At 36.4% G+C, this 26,626-nt stretch overlaps 3 protein-coding genes, 1 non-coding gene and 1 pseudogene across 6 annotated transcripts; 3 read left to right on the top strand and 2 right to left on the bottom strand.

Moving 5' to 3' along the window:
* Nucleotides 1-32: 32 nt before the first annotated feature.
* LOC110011221 (NADP-dependent malic enzyme, chloroplastic) lies at nucleotides 33-5,939 on the bottom strand. The gene is made up of 20 exons (XM_011074126.3): nucleotides 5,659-5,939; nucleotides 5,013-5,305; nucleotides 4,207-4,327; nucleotides 4,021-4,095; nucleotides 3,652-3,803; nucleotides 3,457-3,562; nucleotides 3,190-3,255; nucleotides 2,652-2,747; nucleotides 2,480-2,551; nucleotides 2,313-2,396; nucleotides 2,030-2,128; nucleotides 1,737-1,784; nucleotides 1,588-1,641; nucleotides 1,410-1,508; nucleotides 1,194-1,283; nucleotides 1,030-1,107; nucleotides 840-914; nucleotides 659-749; nucleotides 435-563; nucleotides 33-340 (listed from the first exon to the last, which is right to left on the bottom strand). The coding sequence occupies exons 1-20, from the start codon at nucleotides 5,686-5,688 to the stop codon at nucleotides 252-254; spliced, it is 1,947 nt and encodes a 648-aa protein (XP_011072428.1). The 5' UTR covers nucleotides 5,689-5,939; the 3' UTR covers nucleotides 33-251.
* Nucleotides 5,940-9,482: 3,543 nt separating this feature from the next.
* LOC105157833 (ABC transporter G family member 29-like) lies at nucleotides 9,483-16,274 on the bottom strand (annotated as a pseudogene). The gene is made up of 20 exons (XR_016064704.1): nucleotides 15,918-16,274; nucleotides 15,616-15,828; nucleotides 15,309-15,393; nucleotides 15,072-15,231; nucleotides 14,845-14,921; nucleotides 14,696-14,749; nucleotides 14,380-14,458; nucleotides 14,001-14,314; nucleotides 13,334-13,928; nucleotides 13,033-13,193; nucleotides 12,782-12,879; nucleotides 12,548-12,701; nucleotides 12,081-12,460; nucleotides 11,256-11,969; nucleotides 11,100-11,182; nucleotides 10,885-11,019; nucleotides 10,571-10,799; nucleotides 10,309-10,480; nucleotides 9,873-10,127; nucleotides 9,483-9,784 (listed from the first exon to the last, which is right to left on the bottom strand). The product of XR_016064704.1 is annotated as an ABC transporter G family member 29-like (transcript).
* Nucleotides 16,275-17,802: 1,528 nt separating this feature from the next.
* Nucleotides 17,803-17,874, top strand: TRNAD-GUC (transfer RNA aspartic acid (anticodon GUC)). The gene has a single exon. It is a non-coding gene; the product is annotated as a tRNA-Asp (tRNA).
* A 478-nt stretch (nucleotides 17,875-18,352) lies between these two features.
* DTA4 (downstream target of AGL15-4) lies at nucleotides 18,353-21,795 on the top strand. The gene is made up of 3 exons (XM_011074124.3): nucleotides 18,353-19,049; nucleotides 19,644-20,007; nucleotides 21,303-21,795. The coding sequence occupies exons 1-3, from the start codon at nucleotides 18,514-18,516 to the stop codon at nucleotides 21,528-21,530; spliced, it is 1,128 nt and encodes a 375-aa protein (XP_011072426.1). The 5' UTR covers nucleotides 18,353-18,513; the 3' UTR covers nucleotides 21,531-21,795.
* A 658-nt stretch (nucleotides 21,796-22,453) lies between these two features.
* On the top strand, nucleotides 22,454-26,415 carry LOC105157681 (protein SAWADEE HOMEODOMAIN HOMOLOG 1). 2 transcript variants are annotated; one of them, XM_088878748.1, is made up of 9 exons: nucleotides 22,454-22,622; nucleotides 23,235-23,320; nucleotides 23,446-23,491; nucleotides 23,583-23,697; nucleotides 24,344-24,425; nucleotides 24,862-24,913; nucleotides 25,332-25,526; nucleotides 25,694-25,813; nucleotides 26,037-26,415. In XM_088878748.1, exons 1-9 carry the CDS (start codon nucleotides 22,560-22,562, stop codon nucleotides 26,151-26,153), a joined length of 876 nt encoding a protein of 291 aa, XP_088734874.1. In that variant the 5' UTR covers nucleotides 22,454-22,559; the 3' UTR covers nucleotides 26,154-26,415. The 2 variants fall into 2 exon arrangements, with proteins under 2 accessions (XP_088734874.1, XP_011072425.1); XM_011074123.3 differs by having other exon boundaries at nucleotides 22,463-22,622; nucleotides 25,383-25,526.
* The last annotated feature ends 211 nt before the right edge of the window (nucleotides 26,416-26,626 follow it).

Here is a 26,626-nt window from a genome sequence, read left to right as displayed (position 1 = left end):
TAGTTATTTTTCTTTTTCCAAAAGAAAAAAAATAATAATAACTGTGTAGGAGTTCACTACCCAATCATTCGGGATTCAACTACATTTTACATTCAACCACCTTATAGCGTCTGCAAACGATTCGTGAATCTGTAAGTACAAGAAAACTGTAAGAAACGAAGGTTAGGACCAGAAAACATGAGAAAACTGAAGGCGAAAAATGTGGCCACTAAACCAGGGGAATGACAATATCTATGTCTTCTTGAACTGGTTCAACGATAGTTATGGTAATTGGGGCTGTACATACAGCTTTCTGCATATTCTACGAGATTTCTTGGTTGCGGTAGACGGGTCGCCAGGCCTGTAAGTGAAAGAAGAGCAAAAAATATTCAGACATAATGGATTACATGCCTCTTGCAAGTTTAGCACATCATATGACCGGAGAACGTTAGTACCAAGCTCGTATGCTTTAGCTGCTACTCTGGCTGCAATGTGGGCTGAAATCTTTCTGATGTTTGCAAATGGTGGATATATGAGTCCGTTATTGAGGTTCTCTTGGCTAACCTGTGTGGCTAATGCTTCCGCTGATTCAAGAAACAGAACAAGATTAGCAATGTGAATGAACTTTTACATTGTTGCTTACTTTTCCATGATATGCAGATGAACTTGGTTAACTCACAGGCTGCGAGAAGCATGTCATCATGGACACGTATTGCACCAGAAATTATCAAACCGAGGCCAAATCCAGGAAAGATGTAAGCGTTATTTGCCTAGACGATGAAACATTTTAATGAAGAAGTTAATACAAGGATCCCGAGTTTCACAACGAAATAAATTGAGGAAGGGATGTGAGACTTGACCTGGCCTGAAGCGTAAAGTTTGCCGTTATATTCAACAGGAGCAAATGGGCTCCCACTGGCAAAAATGGCTCGGCCCTGAACCATGAGTGGGACAGGAGAAATAAGTTGAAATTAACAAAATGGGATGAATAAGATTACTTTATGAAAGATCAATAGCGCATATTAAAGACTGAAGTTGTGATAACATTACCTGGCTCCATTTATAGGCTTCCTCAGCAGTACACTCGGACTGTGAGGTTGGGTTGGAGAGGGCAAGAATAACAGGTTTCTGGAACGAAAATTGTTCACTTTTGGAGTAAGTTGACTACAAATTTCCACATTAATGAAACTATTAGTTTATGACAAAAGATGTACCTCGTTATAGGATGCCATGGCCTCAACAACTTCTTTTGTAAAAGTTCTGCCTGCTCCTGATGATCCAATTAATACTGTTGGTCTAATAGCCTGTCATAAAAATGCAGGTAAGAAGCGCATATCATGCACTAGCTCGTTCATATTCTGGCAACAGATCTTCTATTCACACACACATACAAACATAGTCGGGGTGGGGGTGGGGAGTAGGGCTCTTACCTTCACAGCATCTAGCAAGTTTTTGACAGGTTCATGTTCATGGGCCCAGGGCCTCTTAAAATGTTGAAGTGAGTCCATACGGGACCTAACAATCAGCCCCTACAAAGAAGATCGTGAGTGTTCAAGATCAGATATGAAAATAAGAGAAAGTAGAACGAGAAATTATACGCTCAAATACTTTTGAGTCCACAAGCCAAATCTTCTTACGAGTCTCTTCCAATGGGGCACCCGTCTGCAGATAGAAGGAACTATAAATATTATTCACAAGTTTCCTTAATTTGATGTCAGCCTCATCGTGAAAATGCATAATGTGTATCATTATTTCACCTGCTTTGACATTTCAAGTGCTATGAGTTCAGCAATACCAGTGCCAGCCTGCATTGATAACAACAAGGAAGAAAGTCCAAAGCCCGCATCAGACTGGAAACGATGACACATGGTGCCAGTAAAAGAGATTCTAACTTCCCGGGCACAAGGGGCAAAACGAATTCTAAATATAAATGTTGGAATAGTGTTTACATCAACCATATGTCATCTACAACTCAAATTTATACTTCATTTGATGTACATTGAAGCAAAACAAGAAAGCAAGTATATTGAAATAAGTAGTTGAAACGCACCTCTCCAGCTCCAAGGAATAAGAATCTGTGTTCAGCCAAGGTCCCCGCTACTAAATTAAGTGCAGCCATAAGCCCTGCTAGGACCACAGATGCAGTACCCTGATGCAAATGAAAAGGTGCACGTTAATGATTAAAATACCAATAGCTATCTGAAAGTAAGCCACTTTACCAAGCCGGAGAACTGATGCATGTGTCTACACACACAAAACAGGAAAATAGAATATGAAGACACGGACGGAGTACATACTTCAGAATGTATACAGCGAGCAATTAACACAGTTACCTGAATATCATCATTGAAAACAAGATGTGTAGATCCATACTTCTCTAGGAGATCGAAAGCATTGTGATTTGCGAAGTCTTCAAACTGAAAGATTCTCAGTGGGAAAATATTGTTAAGAATCAGAATTGCAGAAAAAATGGGAAACACGATATTCAGAAGTTTCTAACCTGAATAAGGACTTTCTCTCCATAATTCTGCTTAACTGCAGACATGAACTCATCCATAAGCTCAGCATACTCCTGATTATGAAGATAAATTCAGTTTAAAGTTAGCTGGGAAATCTTGACTGCCTTTACGGCTCATTTTGATGAGTAGCACACTAAGTGACAGATCATTTACCTGCCCTGTAGCTCTTTTTCTTCTGAGCCCAATGTAAAATTCATCATGTAACAGCTGCTCGTTATTTGTACCGACATCAATTGTCACAGGCAAGCACTGGCATGAACCAAAAGTAAAATAGATACTATCAACAATTTTACCATAAATACAAACCAAAATAGCAATTTGGTGGAGCAGACACTGAAATTATGAGTTAAAAATGAAGTACAAAATTTCTTTAAAATGTTTCGGGCTGTGACCCATTCACCATCTCAAGACTTTAAGTACAAACTATGTGACCAGAATTTATAGATGTAAAGAGGTGAAGTCACTAGCATCTAGTTTTAATCCCCAGAAAACACACCAATAAAAAATGGAGAAGAACTCATGCAGCCTGGAGACATGGCGTTTGAGGCCACTTAGACTTTGTATCTAACATAGAACATATAGAAATGCAAGTTCGAACTAACTACACAAGGAAAGACTAAGATGGAACCAAAACACAATATCTGGATTAGTCCTTCAAGAAAAATGTAAAACTAGTCTTGCAGATACTTACAGCAGAAGGACGGATGCCACCAAGAGCTGTATATAAAGAAAGCTTTCCAACAGGTATCCCCATTCCCTGGTGAGATTAAAAAGAATTATAAATTATGGAAGAAATATGGAAGATACTACATGCTCTATTAAAGCACAAACATCAGAGTAAATGTAAGGGGCCGTAGTTGCATAAAGCTTTAAGTCAGTTGCTTCACAATAGCGATAAAACTCATATTTTTCAAAAAAATAAATAACAGGAAAAGGGAAGAAAGATCTATTTTTTTACCTGGCATCCAAGGTCCCCAAGTCCCAAGATCCGCTCTCCATCTGTCACGACAATAACTTGAATCTTCTTCTCAGGCCAATTTTTCAATACCTCAAGGATTTTCCCCCTGCAGATACTTCCTTTAATCAGTAAACTGTGATAAGGACCTTCCAACAACTAAACTCGGATCTCTTATACTACTTGGGTGATACATACTTTTCTTTCAGACTGATAAACAGACCCTGGGGTTGCCGGAAAATGCTCCCGTACTTTTGGCATGCTTCACCCACAGTTGGAGTGTAGACAACTGGAAGTAGCTCCTCAACATTGTCAATGAGAAGCTTGTAGAACAGACGTTCATTTCTCTCCTGAAGATGATGGCAAAAGTTTAAAAACCAGCAATGGATGGGATTTATTTGAAGGATTAAAAGTAAACTGGACGAATTAAGGGATTTCTAAAAGTAAGCAAACATTTAGTTGTTATTATGCATGTCCTGGAGTTTCATGGATGCCGCACATCACATCTACAAGTCTGTGAATGGAATAAAAAGATCATACAAACAACATAACCAGGTAAGTAGTCACCTGAAGATCCATCATTGCCATGTACCTTTGCAGTGGTACTTGGTATTGGCGCATATTGTGCATCATTTTCTTAACCTACTCAGTAGAATAACCCAAATATGCAATCAGAACAGTCACCAAAGCTGTAAAGACTGGAACATAAGAACCTTAGATCAGAAAATTGGAAGGCGGAGTCTATAATGTTACCTGGAGGTCTTGGCTGATAACCTCTGGAGGAAGTAGACCACGTAAAAAGTGAGCATCCCTCTCTTTGTCACTAAAGGCAAGGCCTTTATTGTAGCGGGGATCGCGCAACAATGGATACCCACTAAAAAAGGAGGAGAAATTATAGAAGTAAACAGATCACGATCTCAAACAAGAATTGTTGAATTATTACATGGTATACAGTAAACACAGAACACACAAGATTAGGCCAGAAAATTCCAGCCCATCACCGAAATTGTGTCAATACATTATTATTCTCTTTCATTTGTATTTAACTCTGGAAGCTCAACTAAAGTTAGAATCATCCGTTCATATGGCTATTAGGCTACCATAAAGCACTCCACCCAATAAGGAAAATGGAACCGTCATTTCTCTCTGCATAAGATTAAAGGTTATCAAGCACAAGAACTCAAAAGGCAATCATAATTAACTAACAACACTGCAAGAGATCTTATCTTACACTTAGTTGTGTTTTCCTTAACAAACTGAAAATCAGCCGTCGACTTGAGAAGGTAATCTTAAACGGTACTGAATAGAACATCTTGAAAACTATGAATAAGATCGACTAAATAAACATCAATTTTCATACATAAACACATAGCATACAATTCCTTAGTAAAACTTCAGCCAGAAAATAATTAGGGGGCAAAAGGCCTATAAACAGAAAACACAAAACGGAAATACATAAATCGTTGAAACTCCCCAAAACTTAAGAAAGCACACAACACAAACACACACTAAACAAAACAAAAAAGAAGAAAGAATTATAGAATAGATCGATTTATCACCTGGCAACACTGACAGTCCAGGGAGTAATGAACTGATCCTCCGTGGCGGTATCCTCACCGTACACATCTTCCACACCACCAGCAACGGAGGAACTTGAATCTTTCGCAATCCCCGATGATGATGTTGACGGAGGATTTGCTGTCATCTCCTTCAAAGTATTTTCCACTGCAAGGACGTTTCCATCTCTTGGCCTGGCATTTGAGCTCACAGCAGCCACCACCAATGGCGGAGCTGATTTATGTTTTTGCGCAGATTGTGTCAAGCTTTTGGACACCCCATAAAGAGGATTGTTCTACACAGAATCCAACAAAAACGAACCATTAAACCTCGGATTTCAAGAAAAAAAGATAATATTTGTTACATTTCCCCCCTTTGATGAATTGAACAGGGGATACTTTGGATTGCCAAAAAGATTTGATTTTTATAACTTTTCTTGAAACGGGTTGTTTCGTGAACTGAGATTCAGGAAACGGGCTGGGCTAGTTTTCCAATCTGAGATCAGAACACCAAAAATATCACGAAAATGAACACATAAAAATGCGAGCTTGTGAAATCCGGGGGAGAGCAGAAGAAATTAAAAACATGACAAACAGTAAAAACCGGTTAAAGAATAGCCGAAAAGGAATGAATTTTGAGTCGAATTACCCGAGTGCTGCTCCCATTTAATGAAAACATGGTGGCAGAAAAATCTGGGAAGAGAATGTTTGGTCTGTATGTGAGCAATGTTGTTAAGGCAGTGCCAAGAGCAAGGAAGAGAGAAGAGAGAAAAAAACAATAAACAGAAAGAGAGTATGGTAGGGGTAGCTCTCCTTCTTATTGTGATCTCCTGCTCTTTCCCTCCCCTCTCCCTCTCTCCTTCTCTCTCTCTCCTCTCTCCTACTTGTACCTTTGAGCTCGCTTTTTATCAGGGCAATTTATATCACAAGGTTTATGACTGACACAAGGTTTATGACTTGTTCTCTCTCTCTCTCTCTCTAAAGTGAGTGAGACGTAAGAGCCGTGACAATGATGTGTTTGAACTCAATAGAAATGAACCATGATCGCAATCATCAAAATAAGGCAGACAGCAAAGTTACACATGATAATCTCATGTATAATCCACCATGTAATGATCTGGCATCATCACTACGTCTATCTATTGTGATATTCACACAAAATTAATCTAGTAATTATTATATTTTTATTTTTTAAAAAATTAAACCATAAACAATATTTTATTTGAATCAAAGTAATCGACCACCTAAAGCTAACAGAATTCTTACTTGGCGAACGATCAGACGTTCAGATCCAGACAAGTTTTTCGAACTGAACTAGTGAAAGTTGGCTTGCATACACAAATATTAGATTAGCTAAAGGTCTTCCAAAGTTTAAATTAGAAAAAGGTACAAGCTTATAAGGTATGGCACTATGCCATGTCTCACAAAGTAGGAACTGATAGTAATTAATGCTTATTACACACCTGTAAAATGGACATCCAATATATATTTATAGGCACTTATATGTCAGAATTCGAACAGGTCATGTGCCAGTATAGCAACCATTGGATGAGAGCCAAATTAATGAATATCCTAGCGGGTCGTGGGTTTGAGTGGGTCGAGTCGTATAGATCTTTGGATTATTTTCTTATTTTGTTGAAGGTATATTGATTTTTTTGGTTGAGTTGGTGTATTTTTCTTGTCGATACTCGATATCTTAAACTATTTTTTAATTTTAAATTAATTCAATCTTTCTTATTTTTCTTGGCAAATCAATTTTCAGAAAAAGATCTATTTCGCCGACCAGAACCAAAACAATAAATCAATTTTCAAGATTTAAGGTTGGCGACGAACTCTTACATATGCAACCGCTAAGAACACGTACTTGTGTTGTCTTTTTCTTTCATTCTTGATGATAACATGACTTTCTTGAAATATGCATAAGCATTTGTCTGCATGGATGCTTATTTCATGAATTGCTTCAACAACGAGGTGCATGCGCCAATATATTATTGTTTGCTTGTGAAAATGAAAATAAAAATTGAATTTCAGAATGAAAAATAAAGCCAAAAGAGCAAATTGGATTTTTCACTGTAGATATTATTGTATATTTTGCTCCATTTAACATATACATATCATGCAGATAAAAATTTTTCCCAAATAAAATGCATGATGCCATCTTTATATATGAAACGTGTGTATATTGAATGAAATAAAAGATGCAATATAATTTGAAATAAAATGATCCAATCTGCCAAACGAGGCCTTAAAAATCAAGTTCATATAGGAATTTTGAGGCTATTATTTGGAAAATTCTTACCCATATCAGGTTTAGTCGAATCAAACTAATTACAAGATAAGTGTATCACACTTATGATATGATTGGTCACTTTTCCTAAACTGTACACCAATTATACGACTAGTATATTACGCTTATCTTGTCATATAATTAGTTCAAATTTGATCGGATCAGGTTCAAACTAGAATTTTTGGTGTGTTTGGATTGGTGGAAATGGTTAAAGAATATGTTTCTTTTTCTTATCTATCAAGAATCCTATTCTCACTTCTTTTATGTTATTTGGCGCATTGTTTGGAGTTTAAAGCGATAAAAATTGGGTAGTGAGAATGATTCGTTTCCCCTCATTGTATATTCTGCTTAATTTACGTTGATGAATTCATTGCAAAGTGATAGGTTCAGACATCCTAAAATTTCCACTTAACAATTTTACACCTCAAAAATCAAGAAATTACAAAATAAGATAAGAATTCTTGCGTTTTTAAATTGGATTGGGTTGTATGAAACTTGACTGACCCAGAAATTACCTTTTTTTGAGGAAAAGGATAATTTTGTATTTTAGAGAAAATTTAAATATAATTAATCCCCAAATAAAAATAAACTATGTAATATATTATTCAACTCGACTCAATTTAATTTCTACTAATAATGAATCTATACCAATATTGATAGTAGCAATTACCATCTAGAGTTGTACTAAATGGATCGCCCAACACGGCGGCAATAACTATGACATAAATACCAGAAGAGTCGGCACCAACAGCATTACACTTTGAGTTTGAGGACAATATTAGGAATAGTTTGGTAGGAATGGTTTGGTGGGAGGATGTGGGTCATTAGTTCCATTTTTATTAGTGCGTCCGTATTTATCTCATTTAATGTGAATTTATTGTTAGTACGAATATTTATCTTACTTTATATAAATTTATTGATCCAATTAAAACTATTTGGTGTTGCAGCATTAGAATACATTGTAAAATTCGTCCTATATTATTCTTAGGGAAAATTGCATTTTTTATTCTCTACTATAGAGGAAATTGTATTTTTTATTCCTTAGTTTATGGGCTTAGCACATTTAGTTTCATAGGATAAAAATTATAGCACATTTAGTCCTATAACTTAAAAAATTATAACATTTTTTGTCCCACATACTATAACTTTTTTAGCCTATGCTACACTCTCTATCGTATAGGACCAAAAGTGTAATTTTTACCCTTCTTTTTATTGGTGAAGGATACTTGAAAAAATATCAATTTTTTTGTATGTATATTTTAGTATGATTTTTATTTATAAATTAATACTACATTTTATATTGAAATTTATGTATATATATAAAAAAAATTACTTGTATGAATTATTCTGTAAATACACAAATTCATCGACATGCGCTAGAAGAAGTACAACATTTTGAAATGGTTAGTTAACTTATTGTTATCAAGAGTAAGAGTTCACAGCAAATACTAACTAATCATAATTAAAATTATTTCAAATGTTAATTAATTATAGTTAAAATTTAAACTTTTACATAAATCTTATTCGATCATAAATATAGTAAAATTTATAATATAGGGAATCATTTAATTTTTTTAACTGATATATGTATAATGAATAATGAAAATAACTTGTGGATGAAATAATACAAGGGAAAGTTGGTCCAGACCCTAGCCCCCAAATAATGAACAGATGAACCCTAGAAGAAATCAATAAATATGGGTAGTAGCAGCCTTAGGTAGGTGTTGCTAATTTCTATGGCGACTTTGTACCGTCAAAGTTGGTTCAGATTAATCAATTCAAGAAACCGAAATGTGAAATTTGTGTGTCGAAATCGGAGGATGCAATAATAATATAAAATATTAATGACGTGAATTAATTTTATTCGCTATAAGGTAGTGGGCGTTTTCTAGTAGTCGCGTAAGGTTTAGTAGTCAAATTGTGAGACTCATTGTATAAGATGAATAAGTTTTGTAAAAATATAGACAAATATTAAGTTAAAAATACGTGGTTGGCTCATCGGCACATTTACTATCGTAATTTGTGTTGCATGTCATCCCACCTTTTGATCCACGTCCTGGGAAAATTGTACCTCGTACCACTTGACTTGCTTCCACAACATCGAATCATAATAATGGTATTTATGTTATTTTCAGACATTCAATGGAAATGCAGTTAGGTGATATTTTTCTTGCACATAGTTACGAATTGCATCACCTTAGGACATGCATGTTTTCTATCTCTTCTGGAAATTGAGTGTCTTAATGCAGTATGCATACATGAAGGCAAAGAAGAATGCAAAGCCAGCTAATACAGCTGCAACTGGTCCCATGAACCCCATGTTGTATCCAAAATAGTCTTCAGTGTAAGCTTTAACGATCGGTTTCATCGACATCCCGAGCACGTTGATGGTGTCGTCAATGTTTCCATATTGGGAGAGGATCAAACCGTAGACCGCCCAAGCCATCGGGCAACTCCAATAATACCACATCCACCACTTGGAAATTTTCTGTCATTTCAACATTGGGGAAGTTTGAGTTTTCCTAGGTTCGGACATTATTAACATAATACAGATTGTCCGAGTGAAGCTCACTTACTGGTCCTGGAACGAAGAAACCTGAGAACAGGTTGAAAAGATAGTAGAAAGCATTTGAGCAGATTGCTGCTACTTGTAGGTTGGGCGACATGGACACGGTCATCATACCGTAGTATGTGAAATAGAGAAACGAGAAGAAGGTGACGAAGAAGAACCAGAAGAACTTAGCAGCTTCCCATTCAAAGCTCACCATTGCATACACTACGAGCGTGTAATACGATGTTTGGACGAATATGTAAGGTACTTCTGCAACAACCTGCATATCATGCACCAAGAAAATGTTGGTTAAGATATGAGGTAGCAAACTTAGTTCATATGCTTGTGCAAAGTCGTCGTTGTTTCTAAGACTGATGAACAAGAAACATAAAACTTGTTGTTTTTGTGCATTTGACAATGTGGTAATAGGAGTGTGGCGTTAAGATTAAGATAACTCAAACCTGTGCCATTGCATGAGGCAGTGCAGAGTACATTCCTGCAGCCCTCTCCCTATAGAACACGGTTCTATCAACAGCTACCACCGGTTGCACTGTTCCACAATTGTTTATTCCAACAAACAATACAGAAGCATACATGGCTCCGATAATTGTCATGAGGTCAGTGTTGTTTTCCCTAATATATAAAACAACGAAGCAGGCAGCAGATACTGCTTGTCAATTCTTGGTTAGATTTAGGAAAAGATGTTGAGAGTTAGATAGGAACCTTTTCGTGCCTACTCTTCAGAATATCAATCCGACCATGAGTGCAGCAGCCAAAGTGAAGAAAAATCTGGAGAGGTTATAGTCAGGGCTTCTCCAGTAAGTCCATTGTTGTTTCCAGAGGCAGAATTTGAACTGGCCCCATGTCGACTGTGAATACTGCTTAGGAAAGTATAGGTCCTTTGCACCGGGAGGCGGGCTGCTCAACTCTTTAACTAACGACGTTATTTTGCCTGGAAAGAAAGAACATAAATCAGATCATTGCTTGTAGTTTGTGAATGATGTGTACACTTAGCTGGTTTCTTGATGTGTGCTTACTGATATAAAGGTGTCGATTTGTAGTACTCTCCAAAATCAATACTGTGTCGGGATTCTGCAGCAACTGAACTCATTTCAAGCATCCATGCTGCTGGATTGCACTGTTATCTGATTTTGGGAACTCCAGGTATTGCCCGCATTAGGTTGTGTTCGCTTGATATGTCTAGTTTCTGTCTACGTGTGTGTGCAAGGAGAATGCTGATGTGCGACGTACCTCAAAGTAATCGGTGATGCATTGGTATTGCCAGCCTATTGGTCCTGCGTATATCACTTGGCCACCTCTTTTCATCAGAAACAACTGATGCATCATACTACGTGTTAAGAGTAAATTAAGCTCCAAAGAGAGAAATTTAATTTGTTTTGCACTTTACCTCGTCAAACGCTGCAAATATATCGATCCCAGGTTGATGTATTGTACAGACGACTGTCCTCCCTGTGTCCACTGTGTTTCTCACGGTTCTCATTACAATAGCTGCTGCTCTTGCGTCCAGACCAGAAGTCGGCTCATCCATGAATAAGATGGGGGGATTGGCAACAAGTTCAACGGCTATAGTTAATCTCTTTCTCTGTTCTGTCGACAATCCAGTAACTCCCGGAATCCCCACCATCGCTTCCTTGAGATTATCTAACTCAACTAGATGCATCACTTCACCCACAAAAATTTGCCATTGTAAGAACAAAACAGCATTATCCACTGTTTAAATTATACATTCAGGTTTGCGGGAAATCCAATACAGAAGACAAGTTCTTGCCAGTATTTCTTCCATGCCAACGTCCTTAGGGAGCCGAAAGAAAGCAGAGTAGACCAAAGACTCATGGACAGTTACTTGAGGTGAGTGGATATCATATTGTTCACAGTATCCTGAAATTCGAGCAAATGTTTCTTGTTGTTTTGGAAATCCAGATATTCTAATTTCACCTTCGATGTAACCCCGTGTCTTTCTTCCAGCTAAAACATCCATCAATGTGGTTTTACCTGCTCCACTTACTCCCATCAATGCAGTCAAAACTCCAGGCCTAAATGCACCAGTTAGTTCATGAAGTAATTGGAGTTTCTTCTCAGTTGCTCCCTTTTCTTTTATGGACTGTGTCAACACGAAAGTTTAATGCAATACATGCAAGCAAAATAGAACCATACAGTGTATTGTTATTAACTATGAATGACAAGAACGGATGACAAAGATGTCAGTTCTTACCTGGGGCATATCTACAAAGTAATTTACATTGTAGAAAGACATGGATAAAGGTGTGAACGGCAGAATCATTCCTCCCTTACGTGCAGTACCTCCTGTGGCACCGACACTCAAGCCTTCATTTCTGTTTGTCCAGTTGGAGGTGGAGTAAGCTTTCACCCCTGCTGGCACAGACATATCTTCTAGTTTGAGGAAAACTATGGGACAATATGATACTCCTGACTAAAGTCTTGATTCTAGATTAATGTATGTCAATCGGCTGCTACATGTCTCAGTGGCTGAGGGAGATCTAGGCAATGAGTCCTTTTTGTGGCCTTTCTCTTGGTATGTTTGCAGTACTGTTGCCTGATCTTGGGATATTGTACCTTGTGGTTTTCCAAGAGCTGCCATGTTGAACAGAAAATTTGGAAGGTAAGATGTTGTAATGGTGCAAATCTATGTCAGAGGCCAACAGGAGCACCAGAACTTACGGTTGAGGTACACGAGAGCAATAGTAAAAAGTACGTTGAAGAGAACTGTGAACCCAAAGAGAGCAGCTATGCCTATCCAGTACCATTTCTCTTCTGAAAAAACATCGAATTGCTTTAACACTGCCACTCCCAATCTTGTAACGTTGTCTGAGCCCTGTCATGAGACCAAATACCCAACATAAGACCCTTCCTCAAGTTACCTGACCTTGTGTTCTAGAAAATACAAACACACACCAATCTTGAGGCAAACATTTCATTCACTGTGACAGCATTGTACCCGTAGCTCAGCGGTGAAACCCAATAAGCCCACCTCCACCAGACCGGAATTTGATCTACATGACATGTTAGTTGTGTCAGGAAAGCATATTTGGTGAACAAGATTGACAATCAAAAGCCATTGAGATTGCAATCGCTGTCTTTTGTTTATTTTCATATGCTGAATCACAAGTAATATGGTACTGTTGTGCTTAAGTTTTTGAACTGACCGAGAAGAAGGATGAAGCCACCCAAGAGGAACACAAGCAGAAGAGTAAGAGAGCCATCGGTTTTTGAGATAATCATCATCTTGCATATCCCCGCAATAAGCCTGAACGATCCAACAGCCACTTGTTGAATCAAGAATACCCACAGGAGTTGCTTGAAAAACCTGACAAAAAATAAGTTGCTTCACGTTAAGACTTTTCTGTCCATGAAAGGACCAAACATAAAACGCGTACACATAATATTACCTTAAATACTCCGACCATCAGCCATGAGGAAAGAAAACTTACGGAAAGAAAGAGTTACCTGCTAACTTCAGGGGCGAATCCAATTGTATAATATGTTGTGACCATCCACACGACAGACTCAAAGATATTGGTATCCTTAGGAGAAAGTTCGGTATAGTGAAAGCCCAAGGTCGATGGAAAAGTAGGTCCCTGTGCTTATACAAGACTGGAAGTCTCTGTATAGTGAGTGAGATTTCTACGTAACCATTGAATGTGTTGATGATCATGCCGAAAACTAGAGCACCGACATAGACAGCACCATCCTCTTCGTTCCGAGCATGAAGTTTAGTCCTCAAGAACACAGTTGATGCAATCATCGCCACAATAATGATTTGGACAGTCTTAAACACATAGAAGAAAGAATTTCTCTTTATGAGAAGCCATTCCTTGTCAAAGATGGCTTTGAAAAGCACTTTTCTTGGAACTAAGTATTTGTCATAAACGAGAGCTGCTTTGTGACTCTGGTCTTTTTTATAAGGGACTGAAAGTTTATGTTGAAGATGTACACCAACATGAAAGTGCTTGAATCTTTCTGCAAATTCACTGACTGGAATGTACTTATACGGTTCGTTTCCGTCAGTCCAGTACTGTTCCTGGTCCTTTTCAGACATCACCTGTATATATCATATTAGTTCCCATGTTAGTTTTGGTACAGTGCTGAGACTAACTGATTACTATATCATTACCTCTTGCAGGAAATCAGCAATTCCCTTTCTTTCAGGACACTTGAACCCACAGCTCTCAAAAAACTCTATGACATGCTCTCGTGGGCCGTGATAGACAGTCTGGCCTTGTGATAAGAGGACAATATCATCGAAGAGGTTAAATGTCTCTGGAGCTAGCTGGAGGAGAGACATCAGGATGGTAGCCTTTGTGAGGTGTGCAATCTGTTGCAAACACTTAACCACCTGAAGCGTGGTCGAGCTGTCTAGGCCTGTGGATATTTCATCCATAAATAGTGTTTTTGATGGCCTAACAATCATCTCCCCTGTAACAACCTAGATAAGAGTCTTGTGGTTTTAATCATAATAAACAGAAGATGTGTAAAGAACCTGTAGTAACAGGTGTTCTTTTGGCCTCCTGAAATTCCACGTTTCATTTGATCACCCACAATGGTGTCCCGACACTCCTTAAGTCCCAAAATCTGAATTACTTTTTATAGGTAACATCGATGCAGGATGAAATTGAAAGATTCAACCTTTTTTAGGCCATCAAGAAAAGGGCGTCAAAATCCATCTGAAATCTAACATTGTTAAATGAGCCAAAGCAACAATGTGTGGCATTTCTGTTATCTTCTGAATAAGGTAGGACTTATGTTTATTTCGTTTGTCTGCACACTTGCTCAGAGTTGCCTGGAAATAAACTATATTCTCCATCTTACCTTGAGAACATAGTCGGTAATAAGACCGCTCCCAACTCCATCCAGTGCAGTTGCCTAATGAAACATGGAAAACAAGCCAACAGGATAAAGATCACACCTAGTTGACAATGACAATTAATCTCCAAATACATTGAATTATCCGATGCTACCTTCATAAAAAGATCAATATCTGCATCATGAACAATACTGGCTTCTTTCTCCCTACTTGTGACCTCCTTCAAGAGTTCTAGGGATAGTCGTAAAAGTTAGAAATGGAAGTACAATCTAATGAAGTAAGTACTAGGTATGTGCGATGTATGGAAGCTTGCCATCTTAGTCATGTGAAATGCATCAATCAAGAAAAAGATAGAGCATCGGAGGTAGTGATTATCAGTACCATATCTAGATCCAACCCCTTGGCACCTTGCCGAGAATTCTAGTGTTTCTCCTACAGTCATCTCTGCGACATGAACATCGTTCTGGCTGACATCTACTGCTGTCTTCTGGGGAACAAATTCGTTGAGCTTGTGTCCATTGTAAGTGATTTCTCCACTTGCCTGTTCCACATTGTCAAAAGTTAAACTACATCTGTAGTTTCTTTGTTCTAATGATAATTGTATCTGATTCAACCAACCTTTAAGCTGGGTGTTAACCTGCCCACCAGAGCCAACAAAAGGGTCGTTTTTCCACTAGATGGCGGGCCTAATAGAAGCGTCATCCTATCACCAAACAAAAAGGGACATGAAAGTTAGGGTTAGAGGCATAGAAGTATTATTACAGATCTCCCGGAAAACTGTCTAAGACAAGAATTGTCAACCTTAGTAACAACCAGGACATGCAATTTAGTCTACAGTATTAGTTGCTGTCTCAAAAGCACAATAGTCCACCACATTTTTTACTGCACTTTCAACCTAGTTTTACTGTGTTGAAGTACAATAAGCTTACTGGAAGGCTTTATGATCCCAGAAACGTCATTTAATATTTTTAGTTTCGCTCTCTCAGGCAGCTTTATGCCAAAGCAGCTCAAAGCTGTCTCTGCAATGTTACGGGCAGCATTTGGGAGTGTAGGCAGAGCTCTTTCACCAATGAAGCAATCAGCCTCGAGTGTTAACTTCTCAAATCCGACTTCTGCAGTAGGAAGTTCAATCCCTGCTCTGGCAAATAAAACCAAACCTAAAGCATGAGCACAAGCTAAACTCTACAAGGATAATGAGTAGCAACCAACGATGAAGTAATAACTTACTCGTCGATTCTATTTCTTAGTTTCCTCAAGAACTTCTCATTGTCTTCCTCAGTTACCTTAAGAACCCTGTCGATGAACTCTTCTCTTTCATGCGCGTCGAGCTTTCTTACATCCACCACTTTGTTTACCACCTTATTCATGTTGTCGTGTGTCTCCACTAAAGATTTTAGGACAGGTTTTCGCAATCTGTCATACGTTGGCAACTTCTCTACAGTCCCATATTAAGGATTCTTCATCATTCTCTTCATGAATGCTCACCTGAGCAGTTGCTCCCACGTCCTCGATGCTTGTCCGAATCATAATGCAACTCAGTTCACCTTCTCAGAGTTTGTGTATCATTGTTCGTTCCCTTTTGAAGCTTTTCAGGAGCACAATGCATACCCCCCCCCCCCCCCCACCCTTTTTGTTTAATTCTGATCTCATAAACATGTATGAGACAAAGGAGATCAGAATGACCAACAGATTGAAAGATACAAAAATATATAATATGGATATACCAATTAGAAAATGGCAATAATTATTGAGAGGTTCTGGTAAGAATATGATGCTGCATTGATTTGCTTTATCTGAAGCAAAAATTGTCATAATCTACTAATCTTGTCATGCTTTGTCTGGATTTTACCCTTTGCTTCAACAGCAGACTACTGTACCATTACAAAACAATTTATTCTAAGAAATGTGTCCGTATATTTGTACCCCTTGAAAAATGATTGTTGAATCAATTTATTCTATCCTTCAATACATTAAAAGCAAATAATCAAATGAGAGTCGGGATTTAAATACTTCGTGTAGATTGAATTTTCTATTCCAAATTCTATTCCAACGCTACTCCATTTAATATATATGTACACACCACGTGTATAAAGATAATATCATGTACTTTATTTTAAAAAATAATTTTTATATACATGACATATATATTAAATAAAATAAAAATACAATTGGATGTGATGTGCTGATAAAAATCACACTCACTCTAAAATAAAAAAAAAACAAAAAAACAGAACTCTCAAATAGAGGTATTGAGAAAATGTGGTAGAGAAGACATCAATAAGAACAAAAGCTCCGACAAATTGAAGCTTGTAGATTACAATTGAGAGAATGTCCGATCCAATGTGAGAAAAATAATAATAAATTGTTAATACTAATTTATGGTTACCAAACATGTCCCTACAGAAATAATTGCAGTTTTATTATCTTCCATCAAAAATTATTTTGATGTATTATCGCACATGATCAATCTTAATTTAGCAGAAAAATACAGGAGGAGGCCTCGTGATGAAGAATTATGTCTTAGAAATTGGATTATTATTGCAATTTACATTAATTATTTTTTAAATTAAATTTAAAGAGATGATGATGTTGACTGACGCAATGTGAAGTCTGTCTTGCATTTTGTTTTATGTTAATGGTTAATTACACTTAAACTCACTTTAAAAATGTAAAATTATATTTTCTTTAAAAAAAGAGTTTTAAAATACATTTGCACCGTCTCTAAAAATTCACTGTTTGCAGTTGACCCTCTTTCGTTAGTGTTTAGACGAGAAATATTGACGTTTAACAAAAATATTATATTAATTTCAAATTTTATCCCTCATTAATTATTACCATGCAATAATTTTACTAATATCAATATTTTTTGTCCAAACTTTAACAGGAAAAGATAAAGTGTAAATAAAATATTTTTAAAAAAGATGTAAGTATAATTTCAAAATTTTTTAAAGAAAAATTTAATTTCATATTCTTAAAAAGGGTGTAAGTGCAATTAAAGCTTATACTTGTATCATCTCACTTTAAATAAGAAGCAAAAGGGGAGTTGAATTTATGATGAATTGAAGATTAATATAAGGAATAATTTTCTGTTAACATAAAAACTAATCACCAAGTCGTTGTAGTATAGTGGTGAGTATTCCCGCCTGTCACGCGGGTGACCCGGGTTCGATCCCCGGCAACGGCGAATGTTATTTTATTTTAGTAATTTTTCGATCAAGTATTTAAAATAGTTGGAACTTGGGATCATCATATCAACAAAATTCAGCCAATATTTTTGTGTGTTTGAAAATTTGGAGGAGTTACTTCTGCTGTCAATCAATAGTGGAGCTCAAACTAAAAGAAAAGAAATGTTGAGAAGCTTCAGAATGGGAAAAGGAACCTCTCATCAATATGCATTATTGCAGTGTGAAATTCAAATTCCCAAAAGGGAAAAAGCAAGTGAGTTTCTTCATTTTTCCATTATCAATTCTAACTGTAGTATGTTTGTATGTCAGCTGGCAATTATACTGATTTAGTCCCTCCAAAGCAACCATCAAATAATTACCACCACAAACTTTGAATTATCTGTAAAGCCAATCTTATAACTCAAAAAAGCAGTAATTTTAAATAATCAAAAGAAAAAGAATCCAAATGAGAAGAAAAGTGAAAATGACATCCTCATTCTCCATATGTACCTCAAAATCCAAACACTTCCATCATTGCTGCCTCCTCTCTTTTTCACACATCAAATGTGTGTGCAGAGAATGAGGAAGGTCAGTAGTAGCAATCTTGGTTATAAAAATCACGCACCAGGAGGATTTGATCTTAAAGATCGAAAGCCCAGATGGCTATTACGCCGGAACCGTTAACGGGGATCCACGCCGTCGATTTCCGAGCGCCACCGCCCTCTCCCGTGGCGCCTGGACGGAGGTCATCATTCGCGAACGATGACGTTTTAACCGAGTATCTCCAGCAGTCGCTGAAAGTCCCCGACCTGATTTTGCCCGACAGGGTTTTTCCGCGGCAGAAGTCGGTTCAGAACCCGCCCAGAATCGATCTCCAGAATCTGGATTCGCTGGAAAAGGACGCCGGTGCGGAAATTTCTGAGTTGATTGCGCAGGTGGGGTGCTTTGAAGTGATTAATCACGGGATTCCGAGAGATTTCATTAAATTAGTTTTGGATTTGGTGGGCGGCGTTTTTGAAATCCCGCCGGAGAAGAAGAAAACGGTGGCGAGATCGCCGGAGAGACGATACGGGTTCGAGGAGATTCATGGAGAGGAGGAGATTAAAGATCAGAATGAAGAGTTTTTGTGGTGTGGAGACGAAGCGATGAGGCTGGAAATGGAGGGAATTTGGCCTAATGGATATTCAAATTTCAGGTAAATGCCCATCTCACAATTTTCCTTTCCTCATTCAATATTCTTCCGGAATGAATTTTTGTTTGCAAATTATATTCAAGCTTCTATTTCATTCAATATACACACGCCACGTATATATAGATGATATTATGTATTTAATTTATATACAGGTCATATGTTCATATTGAATAAATTTTATAACAGATAATTTGATTCGATACTTTTTTACCAAAACATAAAATTATAAATATCGAATACTCGACAAAATGCAGTTTATTTAAGAAATGCCATATTTTAAAATATGTCCAAAACATTAATGCATAATTATTTTAAATAAAAAATCGTATCAGATCTCAATGCATATAATGAACAGTTTTTTTTTTATTATTATTATTACAATGATGGGTGGGAGTGGAAAAAATTTGAATTAATTTCAACTCAGGATCTCTGGTCCACAGCGGAAAAATGACGACAATTCAACCAAATATAAATAATATATTAAACACATTTATTTAATACTAATAAAAATGTGAATTTCATAATAAAAAGTATATAATTATTAGAAAATTACATCACGAAGTATTTTTATCAACACTACATCTTGCAATGTTTCAGCCAAGAAATGGAGAAGCTGACAGAGAAGATGGAAGAAGTAGCTACAAAAATTCTGGTATTTCTGCAGCAGCATAGTTTGAGAAAACTGAGCCCTGAAAATGGGTTGGCAGATGATCAGCAAGAAGCTGCCGGAAACGTTTGTTGTATACAGAAACACTGCCGGAAAACAGACAGCGAACAGTCGGAGAATTCGCTGAGATACGATGTGATCAGAATGCTGATAAGGGGATCTGAATTCCCTCATGCACTGTGTCTGCATGTGTGCGGTGGATCATCTGATTTCCATGTTTACTCCAAGAAAGGTTGGGTTTCATTTTGTCCTGCTCAAGATTCCTTGGTCGTCACCGTCGGAGAAAAGTTACAGGTAATTTCTCTATTCCTTCAATTATCATAAAACCAAATATATATAGCAATTTACCCCCTATATTTTTCATAAAAAGGTAACATGCTCATTTACAATATCCCTAGAAGGTAAATTACATTGAATCCTACATATATGTACACGGTAATTCTTTTTAGGTTTGATATTGTTGGTGCTAATAAAAAGTCGAAATAAATAGTGTAGTGTTCATACTTATTTGGGTTTCTTGTTAAAAAGAAATTATATTTGAGCTTGGTTTGATGATTAAGTGAATCGAGTTTCAAAAGCACTTTAAATGAATTTAGGATATGAGGCCAGTTTGAGTAGGTTGATAATTTTTATTTATATATATATTCTAATTTTTTAACTTATAGAGTTAGAGTTGAGTCGAATTTCAAATCTTTATCAAACATGAAAAGATGTTCAAATTTGATTTTTAAATTTCAATGAATTGTACTCGAACGAAACCTATGATTTTGAGAAATTTAATTAATTTTTCACCCCCCAAACACAATTTGGGACATAATAATAATTGAGGTAAACAAGAATAATAAAATGGAAGAAGTCTAAAAATATCTATATTTTTATAAAAGTGAATTCTAGTTTTCAATATTCAAATTTGTCTTTTTAATCCATTCAACCCCCCTTGGGTAAAACTTAATCATAATTGTTCAAATCTTCACTTTCAACACATTGATACTTTGAAGCCACTATTTGTATCACTATAAACAATCATAAATTAATTATAATATTTAAATATTTTTATATATCACACATCACCACACTTTAAACAAAGCTGAACAAATAAAGAAAAAGTTAGGGGAGGAAAAGATTAGAACCTAAATTTACACGCACAATAAATAAATAGTCATTATTATATTGTAATAAAGAAAAGCAATCATATATAGTTGCAAAGTGCAGGTACTATGGCCCATTATAGTGATCATCATCATGCCCACTTATCACATTCCCACCCACCCGTGTAATTATCCAATTAGTATTTTTAACTATTAATAATTAAATATTAAGCTCAAACTTTTATTTAAAATAGTAATTTGACATTACTAACTCTCAGTCGCTCTCCTAAGACCAATATTGTTAAATGATATAATTTTTGTTTTTTATCTTTGATCTACAACGTCGTCGTACGTAGTCAAATTGAGTCAATAAAATGTTATTCAAAGGACCTTCTGTCAAAGCGTTGTGAATTCGAAATATATTTATAGTATTTATTTTATTTGAATGTATTCATTGATTTGAATGATGTAATTTAGGTTTAAATTGGTATATATTTGCAGGGTTGGAGTGGCGGACAATACAAGCATGTAATAGGGAGGGCAGTGTTGAGGGGTGGTGAAGATGAAAATTGCATTTCTATGGGGTTCCTAATTTCACCCCCAAACTCAGTGAAGGATGATAAAGTTACCACCATTTCACTCACCCACCAAATTCTATTTGCTCTTTTTTTAACTCTTATTTATCATTTCTCTATTTATGTTTACCATATTTTGTATAAACTTAAATAATTGGGTTTCACTGTTGGGCCCAATTGGGCCAATAGTAGTATGGGCTTCTTCTCCAAATGGCCCAACTTGTGTTTGAGTGATTTTGGGTTTAGGTTGAGGTGAGCCCCATCTTTTTTATTGAATAGGTTTGAGTTCCTCATCTCATCTCAACATATGGTAAGTTTATTATGAATATTTTGTTCTTTATGTAATTTTTTTTTGGGACTTTGTAAATATGATATTGGATTATTGATTATCTCCACTCTCATATATGATTATAATTTTATTTATTGGAATAAATTGAGTTGATTTATCAAAATATTTTTGCACCATTGTTGATGTATGAGTAATTTATAACATGGCCATTTTCGTATTTTTTAATGATTAATAATGAATTGTAGAATAGTTCATATGATACGAATTATTTTATATAATATAGGTGATTATATTATTATGAAAAAAAACTCATAAAAATTTAAATGGAGAAATTAGTGTCGAAATCGATTGAAACGTGCTACGTATTTAATTTTAATTTGATATAAGAAAATAAAATTTAATTCATTAATTAGTGGTTCAATTTTTTAGAGGGTTGCCCTATAAATTGGAATGTATTCCTATGCAATCAAAATTGAAGCTTGCAAGGTCTATGTAAGAGTACTATTGACATACCAACGACTTCTAAAGTCGCATTTGACAAGTCACTGTCCACCCGCCGCATAATGATTGGATTATGCAAATGCTAAAATTAGATAAATGGTAAACACATTGTTAGGAATATAATAACATCTCATTAGTGAAATCTATTGTAATTATTAGAAGAGAAAGAAAAGGAAATAGTAACCATACTCGTAAGACCACGACTCTTGCGCTGAATAAAATGAAACCATCGAAAGCGTCAACATTTTGCGTAGCAACTTACGTAATTGCACCAATCTCACAGCAGAGAACAGTTGCTTTTTCTTCCTGAGCCTCTCTCTTATGCAAATGAAGAACAGAAAAGCCCTGTAAAAGAATCTGTTTGTGTGTGTGTGTGTGAGAGAGAGAGAGAGAATGGAAGAGGAGTTTGAGGCCATGGAAATCGAAGATAACTTACCTGAGTTCACATTAGCTGAGGTGCTCTCTGTCGTTCCTTTGAGCTGAAATGTGAAAGTGTTGTTTGTCTTTTTTCATATTGTGATTTTGGAGTTGATATGGTGTACTTATTGTTCAAGGTTTGGTCTTTACATGGTTATGGCGTGCATATACCATTTCTGGAAATCCCTTTTCTCCTTTTCACTTGTTCTTTAAGTACTGGATAATGCTTTTCCCCCAAACGATGATCTTTGGATGCTGAAATGTGAACAACATAGATTTCTCTGGTGATTTTTTGACATGTCGGCGTATTAAAAAAATGAGTTCTTGTAATGGAGTTTATCTGCAGTTTGGGTATTCAACTTGAAGTTTACGCTCGCCCACGAAATTACTCTTTACTGAGTAATTGTATGTGTTTATATATTAATTGATTGTTGTTGTTTGGAACACGTCTTCGTAGTTGGTTTCTTTTTGTTTGCCTGAATCCCAACATTTTAAAATGAGGAAATTAAGGCATTGTTTGTTTCTTCTTGCTGTAAAAATGAAATTGCTAGAAGAACATGGCAAAGGCCACACTTACCCTCCACCCCCCTGCTTCTTTGAGTATTGAAGTCACTTTTGAGATGCTGGCGTTTTTTTCTCCCTCTCAAACAGATAGTTGAAATGGAGAAATTATTTAAGAAAATGACAGATAAATCAATTAGCCAGGAGTTCTGCCAAGAGCTTTCTGCCAAGTTTAAGTAAGCTTGATTCCTTTATATATCTTGTTCTAGTGATGGATTAATATGAATGTTTACTCTGGATCGTTTAGCTTGTTTATTTTGACTTATTCTAAGTTTACTTGTTGTTTTATGCTTTGACGCAGCTATTCAATTCACCGTTCTGAAAAGGCTCCCATGACATGGGAACAGGTGCTTCTTCTAAGCTTCCCTAGTTTATCTTTTTGGGTTGCTCAAACATCTGAATTCTTTTAGATTCCCCATTTACATTTCTGTATTGCAGGTAGAAAGTTGGTTTCAAGAAAAACAAAGAAATTTGGCAGCTACAATTATTCCATCCCCTGCTCACAAAGGCACAGTTACTAAAAAGGCTGCAGTAATTAAGAAAAGAGAAAAAGGTTGCTCTCTATTTTCCTGCAAAGATATGCCTATTTGTTATAGAAATAGCCAAAAAAAAGCTCTTATAAATTTCAGACTTGTGATTTCTGTCAATTTAAGAGCTAAAAGAAGGGGGGGGGGGGGGGGGGGGAGTTGCAAAGTATTACTCCAACATGAGAAAAGCATCACATTTACTATTCAATGTTAAGTTGATTAGTTTTACCTACTGTAATTGTTAGATATTATTGGGTTTTGTTTAGCTTTCATTGTTTCTATTTAGCTTTTGATAATGAAGTTTTCCAAGTACCAGGCAGTACAAGTACAGAGTGTGCCATAAAATCTCACTGGTCTATTTTGATTTTGGGTTCTTTCTCATGATACAGCTGTAGTTTTCCTTCTTCTCTAATGACTTCCATTTAAGTTTTGCAATTGCAAGAGTTCTGTCCTTAATAGTATGTTGCAGTACTCAGTATGGAATTATTAGTTTTTCTTTCCGCTTCGCTTTTGATGAAAAGTGAAATTTACCCTACCACTGTCATTTTTTTGCTTTAAATTTACCCCCTATGCATAACTTTTCAAGATGGCATGTTTTGGATACTTTCTGTAGCACGTTCATAAAATTCTCTCAATGTACTTAAAGCTGATAAGTTCCAGAAAATTTTCCAGTACCAACAATTTCTGCCAGTGAAGCAGCAGCCCAGCTCCCAAACTTAATGTTTGAAGCTAGATCGGCAAAGGATTATGCTTGGTGAGCATTTAACTTATATGCTGATGTTGTTGTCGTGCTCTTCCCTGGACTTCTGTCTTTTGCTATTCTTCTGTGGGACCAAACATAGGACACTGGTTAATTGAATTTACAATAACCAAGATTTTGCTGATTATGATTTCTCAGTGGAGGAAATGTAGTCTTTGACAGTGCTCGAGCCGTATGTCATTTTGATGATGGTGTATCAAGCTCAGTTTATAGTAGCAGTTTGACACTTACATATATGATGCATCACTTTGCAGCTCCAAGTTTATATCTTTACCCTGAATCAGATGTAAAAATATTAAATTATTGATGAATGATGAGGACAACTGATTTCAGCATCTTCATGAAAAATACGGACCAGCTGATGTCATTCTGTATTTTGTTACATTGTTATTAATAGTGTGACACACAGCTTTGTCTTCTGACTTCTTAGGTTTGATGTTGCTTCTTTCCTGAGCTACAGAGTCCTTTGCTCGGGGGAAATGGTAAGGCATGTCCGTCTGTTTTCTGTTGTTTTCTTTGAAATCACTATCCTTTCCTGTTTCTTTCTATTTATTTGAAAGAGTTCTTATGTTCGATTAACTTGTTCTGTAATATAACATCAATCCATTTATTCATTGATCTGTTTTCATTCTGAAACTGTTACCTTTTGATATTCCATTGACAATCTATTTAGAGCTTCAACCACATGTGGGGTATGTGTATCAAACCTAGTTGTCTTTACCAATTTATGCATGAACATGTCTTCAGTTTGATAGCCGACTTTAAAAATCATAAAGGGGTGAACATATCTGGATCTCAGCACATAAATCTTGTTTCTAGCCGGGTGGGGAAAACAGTCTTAACATTGCCTAGACAAAGACTGGATAATTTTGTTTTCAACCTTTAATAATGCAATTACAGTGTGCGTGGCACTTCATACACGAGGATGGGTTCAAATACTACATTTCACAGGTAGTTCGTGTGAGGTTTGCTGGCTTCGGCAAAGAGGAAGATGAATGGGTGAACCTTAAAAGGGCAGTACGAGAACGATCAATTCCTTTGGAACATTCAGAGTGTGACAAGGTCAATGTTGGTGATCTTGTTCTTTGCTTCAGGGTACGGCTTCAGTTCTCTTTCCCCAATGCATTTCTCCTCTTCATTTCTATTCTCTCCCATAGTTATGAATGGTAATAAAATAAATGATTGTTTTTACTTCATGGATCTGTACAGTTGAAATTTAGTAAAGAGCAACATTGCATAATCTCTCTAATGTGGATTTGCAGGAAGCTGAGGATCATGCACTTTACTGTGATGCACATGTTGTGGAAATCGAGAGGCAATCACATGACAGCAGCTACTGCACGTGTATCTTTGTGGTTCGTTATGACCACGACAATGTCGAGGTCCTAAACTTTCCTATCAAGTTCGTGCATGTCATTATAATACGTTCTTCATTGGGTAGCATTGAATTAGATCGTTCGAGTTACTGGAGAAAACTATTCAATCTAAACTTAACATGTGTTTAAATTGGAAATCCAGGATCCCACACTATTGTTGTTTGGCTTACAATGTAGTGAAAAATTTATTACATTACATTCCTAATGGTCGACCGTTTCTTCACTCCAGGGTAAGGTTCCATTAGACAAATTGTGCTGCAGGCCAACATCAGTACCAAGAGGAAGTGAGGGGGGAAAACTAGTACGACTATTGGAGCCCAACGTGATGCAAAAGCTCACAATGTAGCTGTTGAACAATTGTATGCAAACTCAACCGTGTTTGGTTGAGCTTATAATCTCCTAGAAGAGAAGATGTTTGAGACTTTATAAAATATTGTAGAGTGCTTCAAAATATGCTCAAAAGAAATTCTGAACTCTGTATTTAAGATGTGGAAACCTTATAAATCTCCTCTCAGAGGAGGTTTTTAAGGTTTTAATGAACTCTTGTTGAATTATGTACATTAGGATGTGAAACTGATTTTCTCATAGCATAAGCAAACAGCTCTCAATCTCGGATGTTCTCCCTTCTCTGCGGGTTTATGTATGGCTGCATCAAGTAAGCATTATTGCGTGCATGCTAAAGGAAGTTGGAAGTAACAAATTTGAAGTTTCAAGTGAAGAAAAGACTCCAAAAGTTGATTTCTTGAGGAAAGGTAAGAAAAAATAAGTTGAGAGAAATAAAAAAAAATGTAAAAATGAACATACATGGCTTGTTTCCAA

The sequence above is a fragment of the Sesamum indicum genome, linkage group LG3, assembly GCF_026168435.1.
Source record: "Sesamum indicum cultivar Baizhima isolate 11 linkage group LG3, ASM2616843v1, whole genome shotgun sequence".
NCBI classification, from domain to species: Eukaryota; Viridiplantae; Streptophyta; class Magnoliopsida; order Lamiales; family Pedaliaceae; genus Sesamum; species Sesamum indicum.
Note: the sequence above shows the minus strand (reverse complement) of the source record. Positions and strands in the feature narration are given on the sequence as shown.